The 17,260-nt window shown below is 45.9% G+C and overlaps 8 protein-coding genes across 8 annotated transcripts; 1 reads left to right on the top strand and 7 right to left on the bottom strand.

The window, feature by feature from the left end:
• Positions 1 to 50: 50 nt before the first annotated feature.
• TSTA_064350 (ATP dependent RNA helicase (Dbp7), putative) lies at positions 51 to 2,459 on the bottom strand (the record flags this gene model as incomplete). Its single annotated transcript, XM_002340312.1, has 1 exon — positions 51 to 2,459. The coding sequence occupies one exon, from the start codon at positions 2,457 to 2,459 to the stop codon at positions 51 to 53; it is 2,409 nt and encodes an 802-aa protein (XP_002340353.1).
• A 723-nt stretch (positions 2,460 to 3,182) lies between these two features.
• Positions 3,183 to 4,362, bottom strand: TSTA_064340 (uncharacterized protein; the record flags this gene model as incomplete). The annotated part of the gene is made up of 2 exons (XM_002340311.1): positions 3,977 to 4,362; positions 3,183 to 3,911 (listed from the first exon to the last, which is right to left on the bottom strand). Exons 1-2 carry the CDS (start codon positions 4,061 to 4,063, stop codon positions 3,183 to 3,185), a joined length of 816 nt encoding a protein of 271 aa, XP_002340352.1. The 5' UTR covers positions 4,064 to 4,362.
• Positions 4,363 to 4,514: 152 nt separating this feature from the next.
• TSTA_064330 (uncharacterized protein) lies at positions 4,515 to 5,850 on the bottom strand. Its single transcript, XM_002340310.1, has 2 exons — positions 5,040 to 5,850; positions 4,515 to 4,981 (listed from the first exon to the last, which is right to left on the bottom strand). The coding sequence occupies exons 1-2, from the start codon at positions 5,689 to 5,691 to the stop codon at positions 4,734 to 4,736; spliced, it is 900 nt and encodes a 299-aa protein (XP_002340351.1). The 5' UTR covers positions 5,692 to 5,850; the 3' UTR covers positions 4,515 to 4,733.
• Positions 5,851 to 7,468: 1,618 nt separating this feature from the next.
• Positions 7,469 to 8,811, bottom strand: TSTA_064320 (small nuclear ribonucleoprotein U2, A'). Its single transcript, XM_002340309.1, has 4 exons — positions 8,592 to 8,811; positions 8,387 to 8,427; positions 8,053 to 8,313; positions 7,469 to 7,987 (listed from the first exon to the last, which is right to left on the bottom strand). Exons 1-4 carry the CDS (start codon positions 8,668 to 8,670, stop codon positions 7,598 to 7,600), a joined length of 771 nt encoding a protein of 256 aa, XP_002340350.1. The 5' UTR covers positions 8,671 to 8,811; the 3' UTR covers positions 7,469 to 7,597.
• Positions 8,812 to 9,017: 206 nt separating this feature from the next.
• On the bottom strand, positions 9,018 to 11,524 carry TSTA_064310 (nucleoside diphosphatase (Ynd1), putative). Its single transcript, XM_002340308.1, has 4 exons — positions 11,488 to 11,524; positions 11,401 to 11,435; positions 11,218 to 11,344; positions 9,018 to 11,163 (listed from the first exon to the last, which is right to left on the bottom strand). The coding sequence occupies exons 1-4, from the start codon at positions 11,495 to 11,497 to the stop codon at positions 9,230 to 9,232; spliced, it is 2,106 nt and encodes a 701-aa protein (XP_002340349.1). The 5' UTR covers positions 11,498 to 11,524; the 3' UTR covers positions 9,018 to 9,229.
• A 1,067-nt stretch (positions 11,525 to 12,591) lies between these two features.
• Positions 12,592 to 14,042, bottom strand: TSTA_064300 (cytochrome P450, putative; the record flags this gene model as incomplete). Its single annotated transcript, XM_002340307.1, has 3 exons — positions 12,592 to 12,636; positions 12,704 to 13,217; positions 13,276 to 14,042. The coding sequence occupies 3 exons, from the start codon at positions 14,040 to 14,042 to the stop codon at positions 12,592 to 12,594; spliced, it is 1,326 nt and encodes a 441-aa protein (XP_002340348.1).
• A 647-nt stretch (positions 14,043 to 14,689) lies between these two features.
• On the top strand, positions 14,690 to 15,421 carry TSTA_064290 (antibiotic biosynthesis monooxygenase, putative). The gene is made up of 3 exons (XM_002340306.1): positions 14,690 to 14,913; positions 14,980 to 15,101; positions 15,170 to 15,421. The coding sequence occupies exons 1-3, from the start codon at positions 14,848 to 14,850 to the stop codon at positions 15,315 to 15,317; spliced, it is 336 nt and encodes a 111-aa protein (XP_002340347.1). The 5' UTR covers positions 14,690 to 14,847; the 3' UTR covers positions 15,318 to 15,421.
• An 83-nt stretch (positions 15,422 to 15,504) lies between these two features.
• Positions 15,505 to 17,186, bottom strand: TSTA_064280 (ammonium transporter MepA; the record flags this gene model as incomplete). The annotated part of the gene is made up of 5 exons (XM_002340305.1): positions 15,505 to 16,200; positions 16,265 to 16,585; positions 16,651 to 16,831; positions 16,901 to 17,115; positions 17,175 to 17,186. The coding sequence occupies 5 exons, from the start codon at positions 17,184 to 17,186 to the stop codon at positions 15,505 to 15,507; spliced, it is 1,425 nt and encodes a 474-aa protein (XP_002340346.1).
• Positions 17,187 to 17,260: the final 74 nt, after the last annotated feature.

The following is a 17,260-nucleotide window of genomic DNA, read 5'->3' as shown; positions in this document are numbered from 1 at the left end:
ACAAACACTTTTTATGGACAGTAGGAAATGGATGCGTAAAGGACGAAGTCTTAGGCCAAGTTGAACTCGCTTGCACCGCTTCCAGTTAGTTCTCGCATCTTGGCACGCATTCTACGAACTGCGTCATCGTTGTTCGTCTCACGTGGAACATCATCGTCACCTCCAGTGGCCTTTCGCTTCTTGTTCTCAGTTGCATTGTTACCTGCAGATTTACCCGAGGCGCGTCTATCAGCCTTGAAACCCTTCTTTGTCTCATCCTTCGATTGTCTCAATCCAGGGACATTGATCTTTGACGGCCGGTCGCGGAGTGCAAATGCCTTCGCCAAATGACCCAGATGAAGCCCTTTTATATTGAACATATTTCGTTCAGCAGCAACATGAGTGGCATACGCGCGAATATGAGACTGAAACGCTCGTCGCGCAAGTTCCAAAGATTGCGGATTCTCAAGTGCCCATCGTTCGACATCCAACTGCCAATCTGTAGCTTTCTCCTCCCAGTCCTTGCTGGTGGCATCGGTATTCCCACCAAACCCACGTTTCAAGACGTCATTTGCGTTCATTCGAGAAAGTGCTTTGCCTCCATCGCGATAGCTGCGTTTTAGTACATCGACATAACCTTCTTCGCTTCCTGGAAGGAGAAATACTATTGCTCGACCATCGCGACCGAGACGTGCTGTACGACCGATTCGGTGGAGATGTTCGTCAGAGCTAAAAGCCGGGTCGTATTCGACGACAAGATCGATGTTAGGCAAATCGAGACCTCGAGATGCGACATCAGTGCAAATGAGGACTGCGGCTTCTTTGCTTTTGGCGAATGCACCAAGTGTCGAGGTACGGACGTGTTGTGGTAATGAACCATGGAGCTTGTGTATAGTAACTGGATTAGACGGGTTTGAGAATGCAGTTACACTACCGATGGTGCCATGTTGAGACGTTTTATCATTAGCATTGCTTTTTTCTTTTTCCTCAGCGTCACTCTCCTCCGTGTCACTCTCATCAGATGACTCTGCTGGCTGTGTCTCCGTAGTAGCAGACGAGTCGTCCTTACGCGTGAAGACCTCAAAATGAAATTCGACAGAATCAGCACACGAAACAAATATGATCGCTTTCATGACAGATCCTTTGCGCATAAATGTACGCTTCATTAGAGCCGTAAGTGTAACCAGACGTAACTTCGCAGCTGCAACGATGTACGATTGTTGAAGCTGCGCCGGCACTGTAAATGTATCCTTCTCTTCCTCCTCATTTCCGTCTTTTCCATCCGTATCGGTAGGATCTGCCTTGATGTGTACTGCATCCTTCAGACTGATCTCTCCCAATCGTTGTACGTTCATCTTCAAAGTGGCAGAACAAAGCACCGTCGTTCTTTTCGTCGGGAGACCAATAATTGAACTCGGCCGCTGTCTTGCGTCGAGTTTCTTCACAATCCCGTGTATCTCCTCCTCGAATCCCAGGTCCATCAAGCGATCTCCCTCGTCCAGAATGAGCCATCGTACATTGCTCACATCTAATACCTTGGTGTTGTCCAAATGATCCGCCAGTCGACCTGGTGTTGCAACGAGAATATTCAAACCCTTCCTCAATCTGGCCTTTTCAGACTTCTTTTTTTCTCCACCAATGACTGTACCCGCAACAATCCAATGAGCGCACCGCAGTAGATTCTCCAGGACCACTGAAATTTGTTTACAAAGTTCTCGAGTCGGCGCCAACACGATAGCAAATAGACCAGCATCACGATGAATCGAATCTCCACTGCCCTTACCGTTGTTATTCGATATAGCACCACTATTCTTAAGGTTTATTATTCTTTGCACGAGTGGTAAAAGATATGCCAGCGTCTTTCCGGAACCCGTTTGCGCCTGAATAAACGCATCGCTATCTTCCTTCACTAACTGTGGTATGGATGCCTTTTGAATCGCCGTAGGTGCCTTTAACTCCATCTTTGCCAATAAATGCGCTGCCAGTGTCGGGGCTAGACCGAGCGCTGTGAAATCTTCGATTCCGTCGATCAATGGCGCATTGGACGGCTTCACTTCGACATCATCCGCTTGATCTTCGGCTCTATTATCACCCTCCTCAGCCTCCTTGGAAATTGGATTGTACGAGAATAAGGACGAAATAATCTGTTTCGGTTTCGGTCCTCGACCTCCTCCAGGTGGTCCTCCGCGGGGTTGTCCATTCGCGGACGTTGAGGGACGAAAATCAGCGCCATCTGTTCTTGGCCTCTTATTTGGGTGTGAAGATGGTTCTCTCCGTTCGCCTATATGCACATTATTGGGATTATCGCCAGATTGGCCTGCGCCATGGGTTCTCAGTACTCTGGATCGAGGAGCCCGTTTGCCTTGGGCGAGTTTTTTCGCTGAAAGTCGATCCCGCCATGAACCACCTTTGATTTTGACTTCTGGTTTGATGACTGTTTCGGGTATCGAAAAATTGAGAAGCATGCCATCATCAGCCATTTTGAATCCTATCCTGAGTCCAGGATGGTCAATATATGTAGAGATGTCTTGCAGGTTAATGCAATTTTCACGAAGAGTGGGCGGTGAGAAAACTATTTTATTTTTTTGTCGGATTTTCGAAGTGTCTCTTCACCGCCTTCGCTGGTATATCAGTCTTGGCATCTTCCAACGTTCGACCTACTAAAGCTCACTCAGCAGCAGTACAAATACGTGCTAAGACCTCTCGGTTGTCTCATCATACTGAATTGCTGGTAAATCTAAGTATTTTTGTCCCAGTAGTCCCAACATCGACCGTGGAGAAACTCCCGTCGAGGGCCCTTCAGATTCAGTGACCATATCTACATGAACTTGTACTCATAGGCTTCTATTGAAATGGGATCTGATTCCATCTGCTGATCTTGCTAGCAACTAGTTAACTGTAAGTACAAAACTAACATGCGCTGAAAGAAGATCTTTATTTTTGGGTTTTTCATTTTCCAATGCAAGACAAAATAAATAAGGGCTGTGTTCATCATAGAGACATTGGAATACCTTCACGTGTTGCAACATGATCAATGGATTGCCAATTGAGCCCAACAAAAACTGTATGCAACATAAAAACAGAACATGCGCTGTCATAACTCATCAATAGATCATCAATGAATAGAGATGGTTTACAGTTCAAAGACCAGCCCAGAACGTTCATCTCTTTCCTTCTTCAGACGACGACAGTAAAGCTAATGTTTATTCCATGTAAGCATCGTCGTACGTGAACTTTGCAGTCCATTTATTCATGAACTGCTTTGTGGACTCCATTGATCTCACAACATCCTCCCATTGTTCCTGGGCTGTCTCAATTGTTTGCTGCAAAAGCTCCCATTTCTGTCCAGTTTGTTTAATATGCTTGTCGAGCTCGCTGACCATATGTCGGTCCCATGCTATATCAATCGACATATCAAGATTTCCCCGAGGATGTGCTTGCTGAGTTACACGTGGAGGAGCGTCGACGTCTGCAGGAGGCGTGTCGCGAACCATAATCGGAGATTTTTGGAGTGGTTTACGACCGGGCTTCTTCCTTTCTTGGGGTTTTGCAGAAGCCTCTTGAGCTCCTCGTTTTGGGCACTTTTGTGCAGGTTCAGCTGTATCCTCTTGTGTGGAATTATCGAATTTTCTTTTTCCGGCGCCTTTCCGATGAGGGCGTTCCATCTTTGTCCCTTGCAGCTGCTCAATTTCCCTTCCAGCAGTTCCGGAACGGCTTGTTGCACCTGATTCAGGGTTTTGCTCAATATCGCCATCATTTGTCAGCTTGGGAGCAGGAGCCGGTGTACTGGCATGTGGTTTTGGTTCTTCTTCCGGCCCTTCGATGATATTACCGTGTTCATCGATTACAGATCGATGGGGGCAGCGGACTTTATTTTTTTTGCACTCTCCACAAGCAGGTGTCTTGCGAACTTTTGGTTCTTTCGGACCTGCCTTTTCTCGGAAACTAATGTTAGTAAAAGGGCATGCGGCACACAGAATATGACGGAGTGGTGTACCTTTGATTTCTTGGAAGCTGTCTTTTTTGCGACAGCAAGAGTACTTTCCTGCAACGATGCTAATGTTTGATTTCCCATGTTCGACATTTTGTTTTCAAAGTTGATCTGAGATGAGATGTTTGGCGAGGTGTGAAGTCTGTTTCGTAGGGGCAGTTTCAGGATGTCAAACGCGTCGATGCGAAGATGCGAGATGTGAAGAGTGATGACGACGTTAGGAATTAAAAATAACGAATGTTGTGTTATCGTCGAGATTCTGGAAATGCCGAGTTTTGCGTTGTTTATCCCCGCGAGACAGATAAAATTGACGGAAGAAATGGTAAGAGATGTTGTCTTGCACTAAGGATTGGACAGATCTGATTGGAAGGGGAAAGATGAAAGAGATTCGATGATCAGGAAAGAGACGAATGTAAAGTCAAAGAATGATCTTGTCGAAGAAAGAAGACGAGTAGATAAAAGATGAGTAGGAAGAGGGGGTTGAAAATGGTATTTATGTCATGAGTGGGAGAATGGGAGAGAAACACAATAGCACGAGGTAAGCGAGAATTATCTTAATGAGTATTTGATTGTGTGATTTAGTGAATGACAAAGAGTTGGATTGTCAAAGTGAATGTCATTATCATTGGTTGGGCGTGAACAGAAAAGCGTATGGAGATTGCCGGCAAAAGTGGTTGATGTGAATTGAAATTGCAGCTCAATGCAACATTGTCATTTGCGACTTCTTTTCGAAGATATAGTCCCGTCAAAGTCAATAGCTAAATCAAGGCCATAATTCTAGTTCCTCCCATCGCTGATGACCGGTATGGTCTAATGTCGTCTTCCAACGCAATGCTTTCTCCGGGTCGTTCAGATCTAGTCTATCAACTTCTTCAACACGGATGACCACTACTCGGAAATGCCTCCTTGCAACCGGATCATGAAGGTCCTTGACTTTTTGACCTAAGCTGAGATTCGGGTCGTCAGGCTTTTGGCTATGAGGTGTCCCAGGGTGTGGACCTTTGAATGAACCTGAAACACTCAATATCCATTGTAGTCAATGATACAATAAAATAAGGAGAAGTCTTACCTCTCATCAGTGGGCTATGATTTGCAAAATATGCAGTGACTTCCTTCTCCCACGACCACTCACCAGACCCACCGGTATTGTCTGACTTCTTCCTCAATCCCTTTTCAACTTCTGACCGAGCAGCCTTCTCGCTCGCTTCGCTCTCACTGTCTCCAATAACAAACGCCTGTCCTCTCAACCTCCATTGACCCATAACTTCCTTGACCCAAAAGAGAACCTCAATGGCACCTCCAGTCTCCTTGATTTGCTCAACTTTCTCCATACGTACATCAGTAGTGAATGCAATCATATCAGACTCGTATATCGATGGATTCAATCCCCCTTCGTCTTTGAGCTGTTTCTCAGCTGAGTGATGAAGTTTGAGCTCACCGAAAAACCCTCGAAAGCCACAAGTACGGACACGCGGGAGGGGAATTCCGGTCTTTGGATCAAATGCTACTGTTGATACAGACATGTATGGGTCGTCCAGTTTGGAGATGTGTTCTAGGAACAAGCTCCTCCACGGAGCCGGGGGGATGCTGGAGGTTGCTGCCATTGTACCTGTGTGAGTCGAAAGATGGCTGATATGATGCTGCAGTCGGCGACTACGGTATTTTGTAGCTGCAAGGGCCAGTTTGGACTTTCTCTCTGCTTGATTGATGATCCGATTCATGAATCAAATAAGACGGTCTTCAGAGATCGATTGGCTTCCCACAACTGGTGTTCACTTCCCAAAAATTCCGTCCAATACTGACAGACAGACTCTTCAGATGAGAGATTATTCTATCCGTTATTTTTTAAGAATCAGAAATGCTAGAAGTTGAACATGTTCAATTCTTCTCAACGATATTTTTTGAAATGACGTCTGATGGAGTCAATCCGGTCAGTCCACACATGCATTGCTGAGTCAGCCATCGATGGCACGGCTGTCAACATAGCCCTAACTCCTCGTCATTTAGGGTGATCAATGAGGCATTAACTCAGTTCTTTTTGACAAACAGTAGATTTTGATTTATTTCATCTCATTTTTAACTAAATAATCGTTCACCGAGGTGTTTTTAGGGCTCCAACCCTAACATGGTAGGGACACCTTGTTATTGGCTACTTCTGAGCAACGCAGCTGTGGTGGTGGTGGTGGTCTCTGGTGGCTCTTGAGCATGGTGAATTGCCATGAGATGGAAGGAATAAGAATATCCTGAGGTCATGATACATCCCTTTTACTGATCGTAGAAACTGGTATAAATTGAACGAAACTCAACTGAGGCTATTGAGCAAGCTGCCCCCTCAAAACCATCGACTTTCCGACCATCAGATTCTATATTACGAACCAGTTTGAGAATTAACTCTAACCCCTTAATTGTTACCTTTCGAAAAAGAAGGTTAAACTTTGATTTAACAAAAATGGTCAAATTCAGCAAAGGACAATTAATCCAATACGTTCCATACCATGGTGCAGCCCATACAAGCAAACCAAAAAATCAAGGACGAATACTGGATCCTATAGTTGATACTACGAATACTTTCACAGGCGCTTATGTGGTATGTATTTCAACTTCGCTTCTACTATTGTAGTCTCTCAGCTGAGTTGCTGATACCCTTGCTCCAGGTTCAGAATGGGAATCCTGTTAGACGAAGGGAGCATGTCGTACGCGAGGAGGATATTATCATGTCGCTAGAACCATTTCTGCTATAACGTCGTGAATCATGTATATAAATTCATAATATTGGACGGAGACCACCTTCAAGCTTGTTTAATTGCCTGTATTTGTTTTCATTGTATGGAGTATAGGTATGGCAAACCGTAAACAATGGTTACGTATATCGACGGAGATTCTCTGGCCGGTACTGAATTCCGAAGGTCTGACATCCTGTGTAGGTAGATAGCTAGAGCTCGAAAACACGAACCATGGTCGAAATCCGGCAAAGATAGTCTTAGGATCTGGACATCCATCTTTTCCTTACTTTCATACCTAAAGCACATCTATAAGCTCGTCAGAATGTATGAATTAGGAGACGTCATACAATTCAGTTTCAATAACGGTAAGACTTCAACCGATCCCCGTCTTATCCCTCACCACAACTTCTGATGATCAACCTTCATCTACATTTATACTCAATCAGATCCCGTACCAACTCACCACGGCATCGTTATAAGCGTTGTTCCGAACGGGAATGGAAGTATTGATAATGGAAGCTATTTGGTACTATATCACCCTTCAATTCCCTTGCTTTTGTTTTTGTAAGTGTTGGCTGAGTGTCTTTGTAAGGTCGAGGAAAGTGACGGTGCTCGCGTCAAGGTTCACGAAAAGGATATTTTCAAGGGTCTTCGGATTACTTGATTATCCCTGATCTCTTCTCAAGCTGTACAGATGATAAAGTTGGGTCGATCATTGGAGTTGTGTCTCGGACTTGAACTCCGCTCATGAAGATATTAGTACTGTCACTTAGATAGGAAGAATGAGAACTTTTGATTATCTTCAGCTCAACTCCAGAACGCCGTCCCATCATCAACCACATTAGACAGGCCATTCAATAAAGTACACAAAGACCCTAGTCCTAGCCCTTCATAGAAGCGGTCATTACATCTGCATCCGGTCCGGATCCTCATCTCCAAGGCCATCCAACGCTCCACCCGGAATCCGTCCCTCATTTAATTCCTTCTCTAGACGAGCAATTTCCTGAAGACTCTTTGCTTCCCGAATCATCTTTTCAACCCGCTTGCGTTCAGCGTCTGTCAGTTTGACGCGAATAGCCCTCTCGCCCGACGGTGCCTGAGCATCACCAGCAGCTCCGGCTGAGGATACATCGAACGTTCGAGATTTGATGCCCATAATCTTCGATGCGAGGGCCGAGGGTTCTTCGAATGTACCAAACAACTCTGTAGCTTTCGCGCGTTCGGCATCTTTCACCTTCTGATAATCCAAGAATCGGATATGAGGGTTCCTCCAAATGACCCAGTAACGATAATGCTATACTCCGTCAGCACCATTGTTTATTTGACCAAACACACGAAAGGTGGGGAGAAAATACACACCTCCTTCCTCATAACCGGATTCTCCATCAAAACCACATGCGTAAGTCTAGCAAAATTGCGCAAGGGATCCAAATCCGCCAGTTCAGCCAAATTATTCGCTGTAAGCACCAGATTCTCCAAATTCGGTATCGACGACGCCAACGACGGTTGGATGTGATTTACTCGATTGCGCGCGAGTAGCAAGGTTCGTAAACGGGGGAAGTGTGGAAAATTCGCGAGGGAGGAAATATCGTTATCGGTGAAATCGATTGCATCTTGATCCTATATCAACCATCAAATGGAGTCAGTTGCAATTTCATCGAACCGAGAAGTGAGAAAGGTAGGCTGGACTAACTTTGGCAATACCCAAATTCTCGATAGAAGGAATTTTGTGTCCTATATAACGTCTCAAAAAAAGAGGGAAAGAGACCGATATATCAATGGTGTTCTCATGTATATTTTGAAATATTTGTTCGCGACGAAAGCTCAAAAAGGAATGGAAAAGAAGAAGTGCAGTATCTGTTCTTTTCAGGAGTGGTGTAGCAATGGTATGAACCTACCTCTAAGATCTAGCTCTCGCTCTTTTAGCGGATTGATATATGACAGGGAATTATTTATGAGTTCGACTGTTAATCGCATCGTGACAAGAGGATCAGATTCGTTTGTTCGAGGTGGAGGGACGCAATGCGATTTCTTTTGCTGATGACGATTTTTGGATGGTGATGAGCGATCGAAATATTGTTGTCAAAATGGAGAGTTGTATATGTGTCCAGCGTCTTTGCAAACAAGTTGGAAGTTATGGAGGAAAACCGACGATGGAACTTGGGAAGCTCTCCAGAAAAGGAGATCACGTGCCTGTCCAAGCTCTAGCCTTTTTATGTATTGTAACACGTGATGAGAATAACCCCAATACCAATACGTATACTTACATCAGTTTATTCAATGATAAGTTACGTAGTTAACTTAGTAATCTATTTTATCAATAACTCTTCTTCAGAATTATATGATTGTAAAGTATCTATTTCTACAAGAACTTCAAAAAGCAGTACCTCTCAGAGAGATGTGCTCGAGAATCGAAAGTATCAGAATCCTAGTCAAAGAACCCGGTAGGGACCGTATAACGCCAGAAAGATATATGAAAACCACTTTATCGTATTATCATAGACAACCACTATGTGCAAGCACGCAGATGTCTTCATTACTCGTCAGTCACAGGCTTCAGCATCGGCGACTTTCGCCCTCTTGTTGGACTCACGGTACGAGACCGACTTCCTTGAGTTGCTGTGGGGACGAGATGTTCTCGACTCTCAGTTCTCACAACTAGGCCTTGTCGATCCAAGACATTAGCTGGGGCAATTCCCAATCCTATACTACTTGATGACATGTTGTCAAACTCAAATTTGAGGCCTGGTGTTTGTGAACCGGTTGCTGACCCTTTGTATGAATTGCGCTTAGAGTGGGCCGGACTGATACCATCCGAGTCGGCTGCATAACCATCGTCATCGCTGTCAGTGTCTGCTTCAGCAAGTTCAAACTGAGCTGCACCATCTTCCAAGACTCGCTCATAAGATGGGCCATTGCGTCCGATGAATGACAGCTTTCCAGGATATTTGCGGCGCATCCTCGCTCCGCCACGTTTGAACATGTTCTGCATTTTGATATATAACCTTGAGCGACGGGTACGGCCGCAGAGGAAGAATAATGCAATAACGATGATGAGCACAAACAGGAGCAGTCCTGGGATTCGTCGAGGGGATTCTCCACCGAATAATGCATCGTGCCAGCTTTCACTCTCTTCTGCCACGGGCCCAGGTCCAGGAACAAGCTCAACGCTAGGATATTGGAAATCGACAGGAATTCCTGGTTCGTTGCTGCCAAACCCAACAGGAAGAGCATCCGGCTCAACAGCCGGAACCTGAGATGAAGCATATAGCACGACTTTACCAAGTGTCCAGCTGACTTCTGTGGAGTCAATCTTGTGGATAGCTTGGAATGGATCAAGGTACCCCTTTTCCTTGCCGTGTTGCAAAACTTCCTTAGTGCCGTTGTGGGCAGAAGCACCAATATTCTCAATCCCAACTCGCGGGATGCCAATGCCACTGTGGAGCATATTGATGATCCACGAGGCTTTGAAGCAGACCTCTTGTGCTTTGGAAGCATCAACTTTCGAACCCCATCGGGACTCGGCTATGCCTAGGTTGATGGACCCCCAGTCTTGTGAACAGAATGCGCTTACTCGTTGCTGGTAGGTATTGAAATCATAAGCTTTATCCTTGTATCCCATCTCGAAGATCTCGTGCGTAGTATGCCAATATTCGCTGATACCAACGAAATGATTGACATCAAAGTCAATTGCCGGAACATGAATGCCATGTAACAAACAAGGTTCGTCTGCGCAGGGGGCATCTTTATCGAGCAATGGATATGTCTGGCGTAAGCACTCATCAAACCGGCCTGTGCCCAACAAATGCGGCTCCTCGAGCGACTCATCCACTATCGCCCCATCGAGTGTCGTTCGCAATCCTCGTGGTAGACAAGGATCCGGATATTCATTGACATCAGTCGAGCCAACTGATTCTTGTATAGCTGCAACGAAGCGACGTCGTGCTTCACGGACACCATACTCCAACCATGAAGTGACGAAGATCCGGAACTCCTGAGTCGAGCCATCGACATTTCGTAGCCTCAAAAGCTTGAGGTCATTGGCATGTTTTTCGGTTTCCGTAGCGTTTGGAACGAAAGCAATTTGGGCAGACGCGCCTCCCATATCGAGGAAACCGTATGTATGATGATCTTTTCCGTGGGCGTGGTCCTCTGGGGAATCAAAACTTCCCAGCAAGTAGTTTGCGGCAATCCATCCATACAGACCTTCCGTTTCTCCAGGTATAACTTGTATATGAATATCACACTCGGGCAGTAGGAAACCCGAGTTAGATCGGAAATACGAGCACACTTCGTTTAGGATCTGGGCTCGCTGTGCATCGCTCAACAAGCGCATGCCAGCGGTGGCAAGGAGAAAGACGGGCGTATCTTTGACAGCGGTTTCCGGCACGACATCGAGTGCATGTTGCAATAATTCATCCAAGTGGTCAGAACCGACACGTTCTGGTTTATCGGCGAACGTCGAAATACCTGGCGGCAGTCAATAAGTGTACGCTGATAATGGTGTAGGCAAGGCGGTCGTACCAGGCTTGATTTTCTTCGTCCATTCCTCCTTGGTTTTGATTTCAGGGAGCGATCTCAACTTTTGCAGATCATCGCTCTGTCGCGCTTTAAAATTATTAAGCCATCGATAAATATGTACACGCGTCCCCTATAAGTGTTAGCGAATGGGGCAAATACACCGTCTCTGCGAAAGTGAGAACATACAGACGAGCCAGCGTCCAGGATCACGCCATATCGCCCTGAGAAAGTGTCAGCAGTGATATACCAGTTGAGGGATTGGTTGAAACGCACATTTTCCCATTTGGAGATATTAAAGTATTAATAGGGCCTGTTCATCTTATATGATAGCGGAGTCACTGAAGGTCGGCAGAGGCAGAGGCGATAACAGGCTGAGCGAGTGGTAACAATCTCTGTTGTTCTTTTCTTGACTTCGAAATGAGGCTGTATCCACAAGGACCAGCAAAAACAGATAGCGAGGAGCGATTGCGAAAGATAGATTCGAGGAGAAACGAGTGTTGCGGAGAGGGTGACCCTTTCGATCGATCGAAACAAAAGTACGGGGTAATAGATAGCAGCAAAGCGAGGGTGAGGACGGATACCTGGTATGAAGGTATGAAGTACTGTAGATCGTTTCAGCTTCGTCTAAGACCAAATTAATATTAAATGGGCGACGACAGGCGACACCAGGTGGTTTGAGAAAGAGTATCGTGACAGACAGAAAGAGAAGGAGTGAAGACTGAGACAGTGCGCGTCGTGGCTGATTGGTCAGGAACTGGACGTCCGCAAACGGCCCATCCGGGCGATTTTGATTGGCTGCTGAGGCGGGAGCATACGTCGTCTGTAATATTACAACTACTATAGTACAGTTCGGTACGTCTTCGTTACAGATTGTATTGATCCTCGCTTCACTTCTCTCCTCTTCTACTATGTACTACTACATAGTATGTACTGCAACAGAGGACGCACTGTCGGTGATCTACAGATTGTCCTCTCACTGCAACCCTTCGGCATTGCGAGATACTCATGACACCCACCGACTGAGACACAGACAATTAAGACAAGCGATATAAGCAATCCGCACTAAAAAAAAGCTAAGGAGGCGCCACCAATTGCTGCACACCAGATGGGGGTTTCATCGATGACGTCTACTCCGTACAGATAACAGAAAAAAATACTCCGGTGTCATCATTCTCGTTTCAGGGCCCTTCGGACTATCCGTAGACAAATATAGATCTTATTGATGAGAGAGCATTGGGAGTAAGAATAAGGGAGCTGCACCGGCGCACGCGGAACGAAAATAGATTTCAAATTGTCACTCCGCCAGACAATCTTTCTTATGTCAGGGGCGCCACGTGACTAGGCTGCAGCTGACCAATCATATCCCACCAACTCCAACTAACTATATCGTCGTACAAACCGCACGCCTCCCTCTACAGGCTTCTTCAAATGCGTACTAACATTGAAATACTTTTGACGCACAACACCTGAAGCGTCTAGGGTTAAATACATGTGCATCTGGACCCCAACGCGGGGACAAGTGTCCGCCGTAGAAATGGCCGCCGACAAGTGTACCCGGATTCACAGTAAAGATTCTCTCTTCGCCGCTGGGTGTGATGATGGGGAGTTCTTGAGGGGATGAAGGACCTCGAACGAGTAATGGGGCAGGACTTGCGAGACGAAGGGTTTCATACATCAGTGCCATACACCGGACAAGTTTGGGGAATGTAGCTGCGTACTCCTTCCGGCTGGTCTGCGGAGTGTAATATCGGTTGATTTCTTCCATAATCCAACTCTGAATATCTGGATTCGACGCCAGAAACGACAAGGCAAACGTCATAGACGATGCCGTTGTTTCATAGCCAGCCAGATTGAACACAAACAAATTACCATGAAGCTCCGATTCAGTCAGGTACGAAGGCCGACCAGTTGTCTTTTGTAACTGTTGTTTCTCAGCCTCGTTGGCATTGACCATGGCCTCCAGAAGAGTTGGGTGACGCTCTTTGCTTGCTGGACGAAGATTTCTTCATTTGTTGAAGCACCAATTCCTGCATATATAGCTTGAACTCGGCGACAGATAACTTCGACTGCTGAAGTACTTTCGGAAGCAGGAAATCCGGCGCTTTGAGGCTATTGAATATGGCCGTCAGAAGGATATGTTGGAGTATGGATCCCAGACATTGCATCAAAGACTGTTTATGACCAGCAGTCGCCGCATTCACCAGACGCTCTTGACCAAATCCAACGACCGCTAGCACATTCATTGCCAATACATCAAATGTAGATCGGATCCGGTCTAGCTTCCGATCTCTTTCTTCCTCCAAGTCTCGTTCCTCAACTTGTTTAGTCGACTCATCCCACACCTCCTGCGTAAAATACTCATTGAATGCTGCCGTGGTGGTCTTTCGATGTCGCTGCCAATCCAAACCAATCGTGGAAGAAACATTCTGACCGTAAAAGGCAAATATCTGAGACTGGGCCGGTGGGAAATGCCATTTACTATGATTCTTGTAGATGCACTCAGCTCCAGGAGGGTAACAGGTTATGATTTGATTGCTGGTTGGTGAACAGAGTACAAAATTCTCGCCTAGTCTTTTGGTTGTTCGGTCGCCGTCGACTGTTGGCCAGCCCATTTCTGTGTAAACATACCAGTTGCCGAGTCCCAGGGGGAGATGTTCGACCCAGGAGAAGAGTGGACGGAGGATCATCCACCATGTATCTTCGAATGAGACTGGTATGAGGATTATTGGCAGACCATACTGGCGGGCGTCATTGTAGTTTTTAATGAGATTATAGGTACGAAAAATTACAAATAGGACGAATGGAGTACAAAAAAAGTAGAGAATCATGTTGGCGAATGGCGATTGTATAGGAATTTCGCCGTACCCTAAATCTGCCGTACGCTGTCGCCTGAACGCGAAGGTTGCACAAATGTAATCAATTACTTCAACTCCCATATATCCTACTACCTCAAGACGTTTATATTCAAGTTACGCACTCCTGTCCGGACGAAATAAACTCGTAAGATCGACTCAAGCGCTTCAGAGCTGAAAAGGACGAGCCCCACTAAGTAAAATCCTTGGATATCTCATTGGCTTACAGTAACATCATGATCTATTTGAGTCTGCAATTTCAACCGCCATTGCTAGTGAGAATTTAGCATTGCTGTCAAGGTACATGTCCTTCTCGCCTAGTGTTGAAAAGGTCTACAAAGTTAAGGGGCTGAGTGTTGAAACTCTAGGGTTATACAAATTGAACCGCACCCAGGTTTAAGACGGCAGAGGAGCCTTGATCAGGACTAAATCCCGCCATGAGAGTCGACAATTATCGGCAAAGCCGGGAACTCCACCTTATACCTAATGATCGAGTAATATCGAAGAAATGGAGACTCCCAAGGTTGAAATACATACCTCGATACTCACTCCCGACCTCGGGAGGGCGTCAGTGGGACGAGGAATTACCAAGTAAATGATTAATAATACTTTTATTGTTTAGAGTTGCCTCATGCATTCGCAAGGAATTCCGATGATCATTTCATATGACTTATATAAGAAGATATTCGTAAATTGATCTTTCGATTTGACTCAAATATTTCTGCAAAATAGCCCAACTACCTATCATACCGTATACCCGACAGAGTCGTCATTAAACATCATGTCTTCGTCAGAGATTGTCCATTTGGTGGCTACCATCACCGTCCAAGATGGCAAAATCCAACAGGTAAGTCAAAAACTACCTGTCTGCAAAAGAACAATAGAATTAATCGACTGAGTCTTTCTCCGACAGGCCATCGAGACATTAAAAGGCTTAGCTGCCGAGGTCCAAAAAAGCGAACCCGATGTCTTGAGATACTTTTGCTTCCGGACAAAGAACGAAAAGGGTCAAGACCAACTTGTGATGATTGAAAAGTATGTTTAAACATTTGTTTCATAGCAATGGATTATGAGAGTATCGCTGACAGTGTTTGTGGCAATAGATACACCAGTGAAGAAGCACACAAGGCTCATACTACCTCGGCACATTTCCAGGCTTTCCAAAAGGAGGCTAAGGATCTTCTTGCTGGTCCTCTTGATATCAAGAGTGGCCATTTTGTGGCTGGATATGAGGGCAGATCGAATTTGTAAATATACTCGGCACATGACTCAATTCGGGCGTGGAGAAGATGCAGGGACATTCCTACATGTCGGATGAGAAGTGCAGTTCCAAACGTGACACAGTCTATTAAGAATCGAGCCTAGAGTTTATAACCGTCTATCCCATGTAAATGATCTCGACATACCGCCCAAAGCCAAATAAACCACTAGAGGGACCTCAAGCCGTCTCCGGAGACTCATGCTTCGGCATAGGCGTAACCATCGCACCGGACGACTCATTATTCTTCCCCATGACCCCGGGGACAGTATCAAACATACTCCAATCTCCGATCTGCTCATCTACGAACTGCGCCTTATCCAAACCAATCATCTCCGCCTCTTCCTCCACTCTTAAGTTCATGCCGGGGATAAACTTGAGAATATACAACAAGATACACGAGACGGTAAACGAGTACCCCGAAATAGCCGCGATTTCAGCAAGTTGCAAATAAACCTGTTTACCGTTCCCATCTATACCGCCGGGATAAACCGAAACACCGTCCAGAGCGGAGATGGAAGATGTCGCGAAAATACCAGTCATAAAGGCACCACATATTCCGCCAATACCGTGCAGTTTGAAGACTTCCATGCCGTCATCGATGTGCATCCAATCATTTATGTTTTGAAGAGATGCGCAAATTACTGCGGTTATAAAGCCAATAACCGCTGCAAGCCAGACGGAGACGTAACCGGCTGCAGGGGTGATGCCTACGAGACCTGCGATGGCACCTTCGCATGCACCCACGACGGAGAATTTACCTCTGTTGCGGATGTAGTCTACCAGCACCCAGCCGATGACACCAGTGCAGGCGGCGGTGTTGGTGTTGAAGGCTGCAAGCATGGCTCTGATTGATGCATTGAGTGCGGAGCCTCCCTATACCAACATATTAGTCTAACTATTCTAACCTACGAGATTCGCAGATAGGTAGGTAACTCACGTTGAATCCAAACCACCCGAACCAAATCAACACAGTGCCTAGAAAGACCAATGTCGTGTTGTGAGGCTTTCCATGCGTATGTTCTCCATGATGCTTGCGTTTTCCAAGAACAAACGCATAAGCGAGTGCTGCCCACCCAGAAGAGATATGCACTGGACCACCACCGGCAAAGTCCAGAGATGGGAGCTTATATAGCCAGCCATTACTGTTCCACGTCCAGCAGGCGATAGGGCAGTAGACGATGGTGGCCCAGAAGAAACTGAATATGAGGGAGGGGATGATGTTTCCTCGTTCGAAAGCGCCGCCAACAACGATCATGACCTGCGACAGTTAACGTCAGCATCATTTGAAATTAGGAGCAATCTCCCAGGAAAGACTAAACGTACCGTGCAAGCGCAAAAGAGCAGTTGATAAAGACAATAAACAATTTCCGGAAGCACATTCGAACCTGGCGATGGCGCAGCCAGAACATGCTTCATTCCAAAATTAGTAAGACTACCAATGAACGGGCCAGCATCTCGACTAAAAGCCAATGAATATCCCCAAAACATCCATTGAAATGTAGTCCTAACAATCAATTAGATCATCTTCTTCGGTAGAGTGTAAAATGGCCAGGTGTGTGAGAGGAAGACATACACAGCGACAACCATCAACGACTGAAAAAGAAGCGCTAATGCAGACTTTCTACGCGCAAGACCACCGTAGAGTAACCCAATGCCCGGAATGATTAGCCAGACGATGAACCCGCAAAAGACGATGTAGGAGTAATTGAATTCGTAGCCGGCATATTGAGCGTTGACGTCTACTTCTAATGAGTTGCCGCCGTTTGGGATGGAGGCATTGAATGCCGGCTTTTCTGATGTTAGTATTCAGCGAATTGGAAGATTTGGAAGGATTGGAAGGAACGTACAGGTTCAGCCATGTTTGAATATTCTCAATTTTCTGGACAATGTCACTACGTCGCTGGCTGCCCAGATGTTGACAAGATATGCAAGA

Source organism: Talaromyces stipitatus, genomic scaffold (assembly GCF_000003125.1).
Source record: "Talaromyces stipitatus ATCC 10500 scf_1105507295523 genomic scaffold, whole genome shotgun sequence".
Classification (NCBI taxonomy): domain Eukaryota; kingdom Fungi; phylum Ascomycota; class Eurotiomycetes; order Eurotiales; family Trichocomaceae; genus Talaromyces; species Talaromyces stipitatus.
The sequence above is the reverse complement of the archived record's forward strand: the minus strand, read 5'-3'. Positions and strand labels throughout refer to the sequence as shown.

What these genes read in the sequence shown, in the direction of transcription:
- TSTA_064330 (XM_002340310.1), bottom strand. Translation starts at nt 5,691, where the DNA reads ATGAATCGGATCATCAATCAAGCAGAGAGAAAGTCCAAACTGGCCCTT. An exon ending in TCATAGCCCACTGATGAGAG is followed by an intron (nt 4,982 to 5,039) that starts GTAAGACTTCTC and finishes TGAGTGTTTCAG; the next exon opens with GTTCATTCAAAGGTCCACAC.
- TSTA_064320 (XM_002340309.1), bottom strand. Translation starts at nt 8,670, where the DNA reads ATGCGATTAACAGTCGAACTCATAAATAATTCCCTGTCATATATCAAT. An exon ending in AGAATTTGGGTATTGCCAAA is followed by an intron (nt 8,314 to 8,386) that starts GTTAGTCCAGCC and finishes TGGTTGATATAG; the next exon opens with GATCAAGATGCAATCGATTT. An exon ending in ATCCGGTTATGAGGAAGGAG is followed by an intron (nt 7,988 to 8,052) that starts GTGTGTATTTTC and finishes GACGGAGTATAG; the next exon opens with CATTATCGTTACTGGGTCAT.
- TSTA_064310 (XM_002340308.1), bottom strand. An exon ending in TCCTGGACGCTGGCTCGTCT is followed by an intron (nt 11,345 to 11,400) that starts GTATGTTCTCAC and finishes TAACACTTATAG; the next exon opens with GGGACGCGTGTACATATTTA. An exon ending in GACGAAGAAAATCAAGCCTG is followed by an intron (nt 11,164 to 11,217) that starts GTACGACCGCCT and finishes GACTGCCGCCAG; the next exon opens with GTATTTCGACGTTCGCCGAT.
- TSTA_064290 (XM_002340306.1), top strand. Translation starts at nt 14,848, where the DNA reads ATGTCTTCGTCAGAGATTGTCCATTTGGTGGCTACCATCACCGTCCAA. An exon ending in AAGATGGCAAAATCCAACAG is followed by an intron (nt 14,914 to 14,979) that starts GTAAGTCAAAAA and finishes TTTCTCCGACAG; the next exon opens with GCCATCGAGACATTAAAAGG. An exon ending in CAACTTGTGATGATTGAAAA is followed by an intron (nt 15,102 to 15,169) that starts GTATGTTTAAAC and finishes TTGTGGCAATAG; the next exon opens with ATACACCAGTGAAGAAGCAC.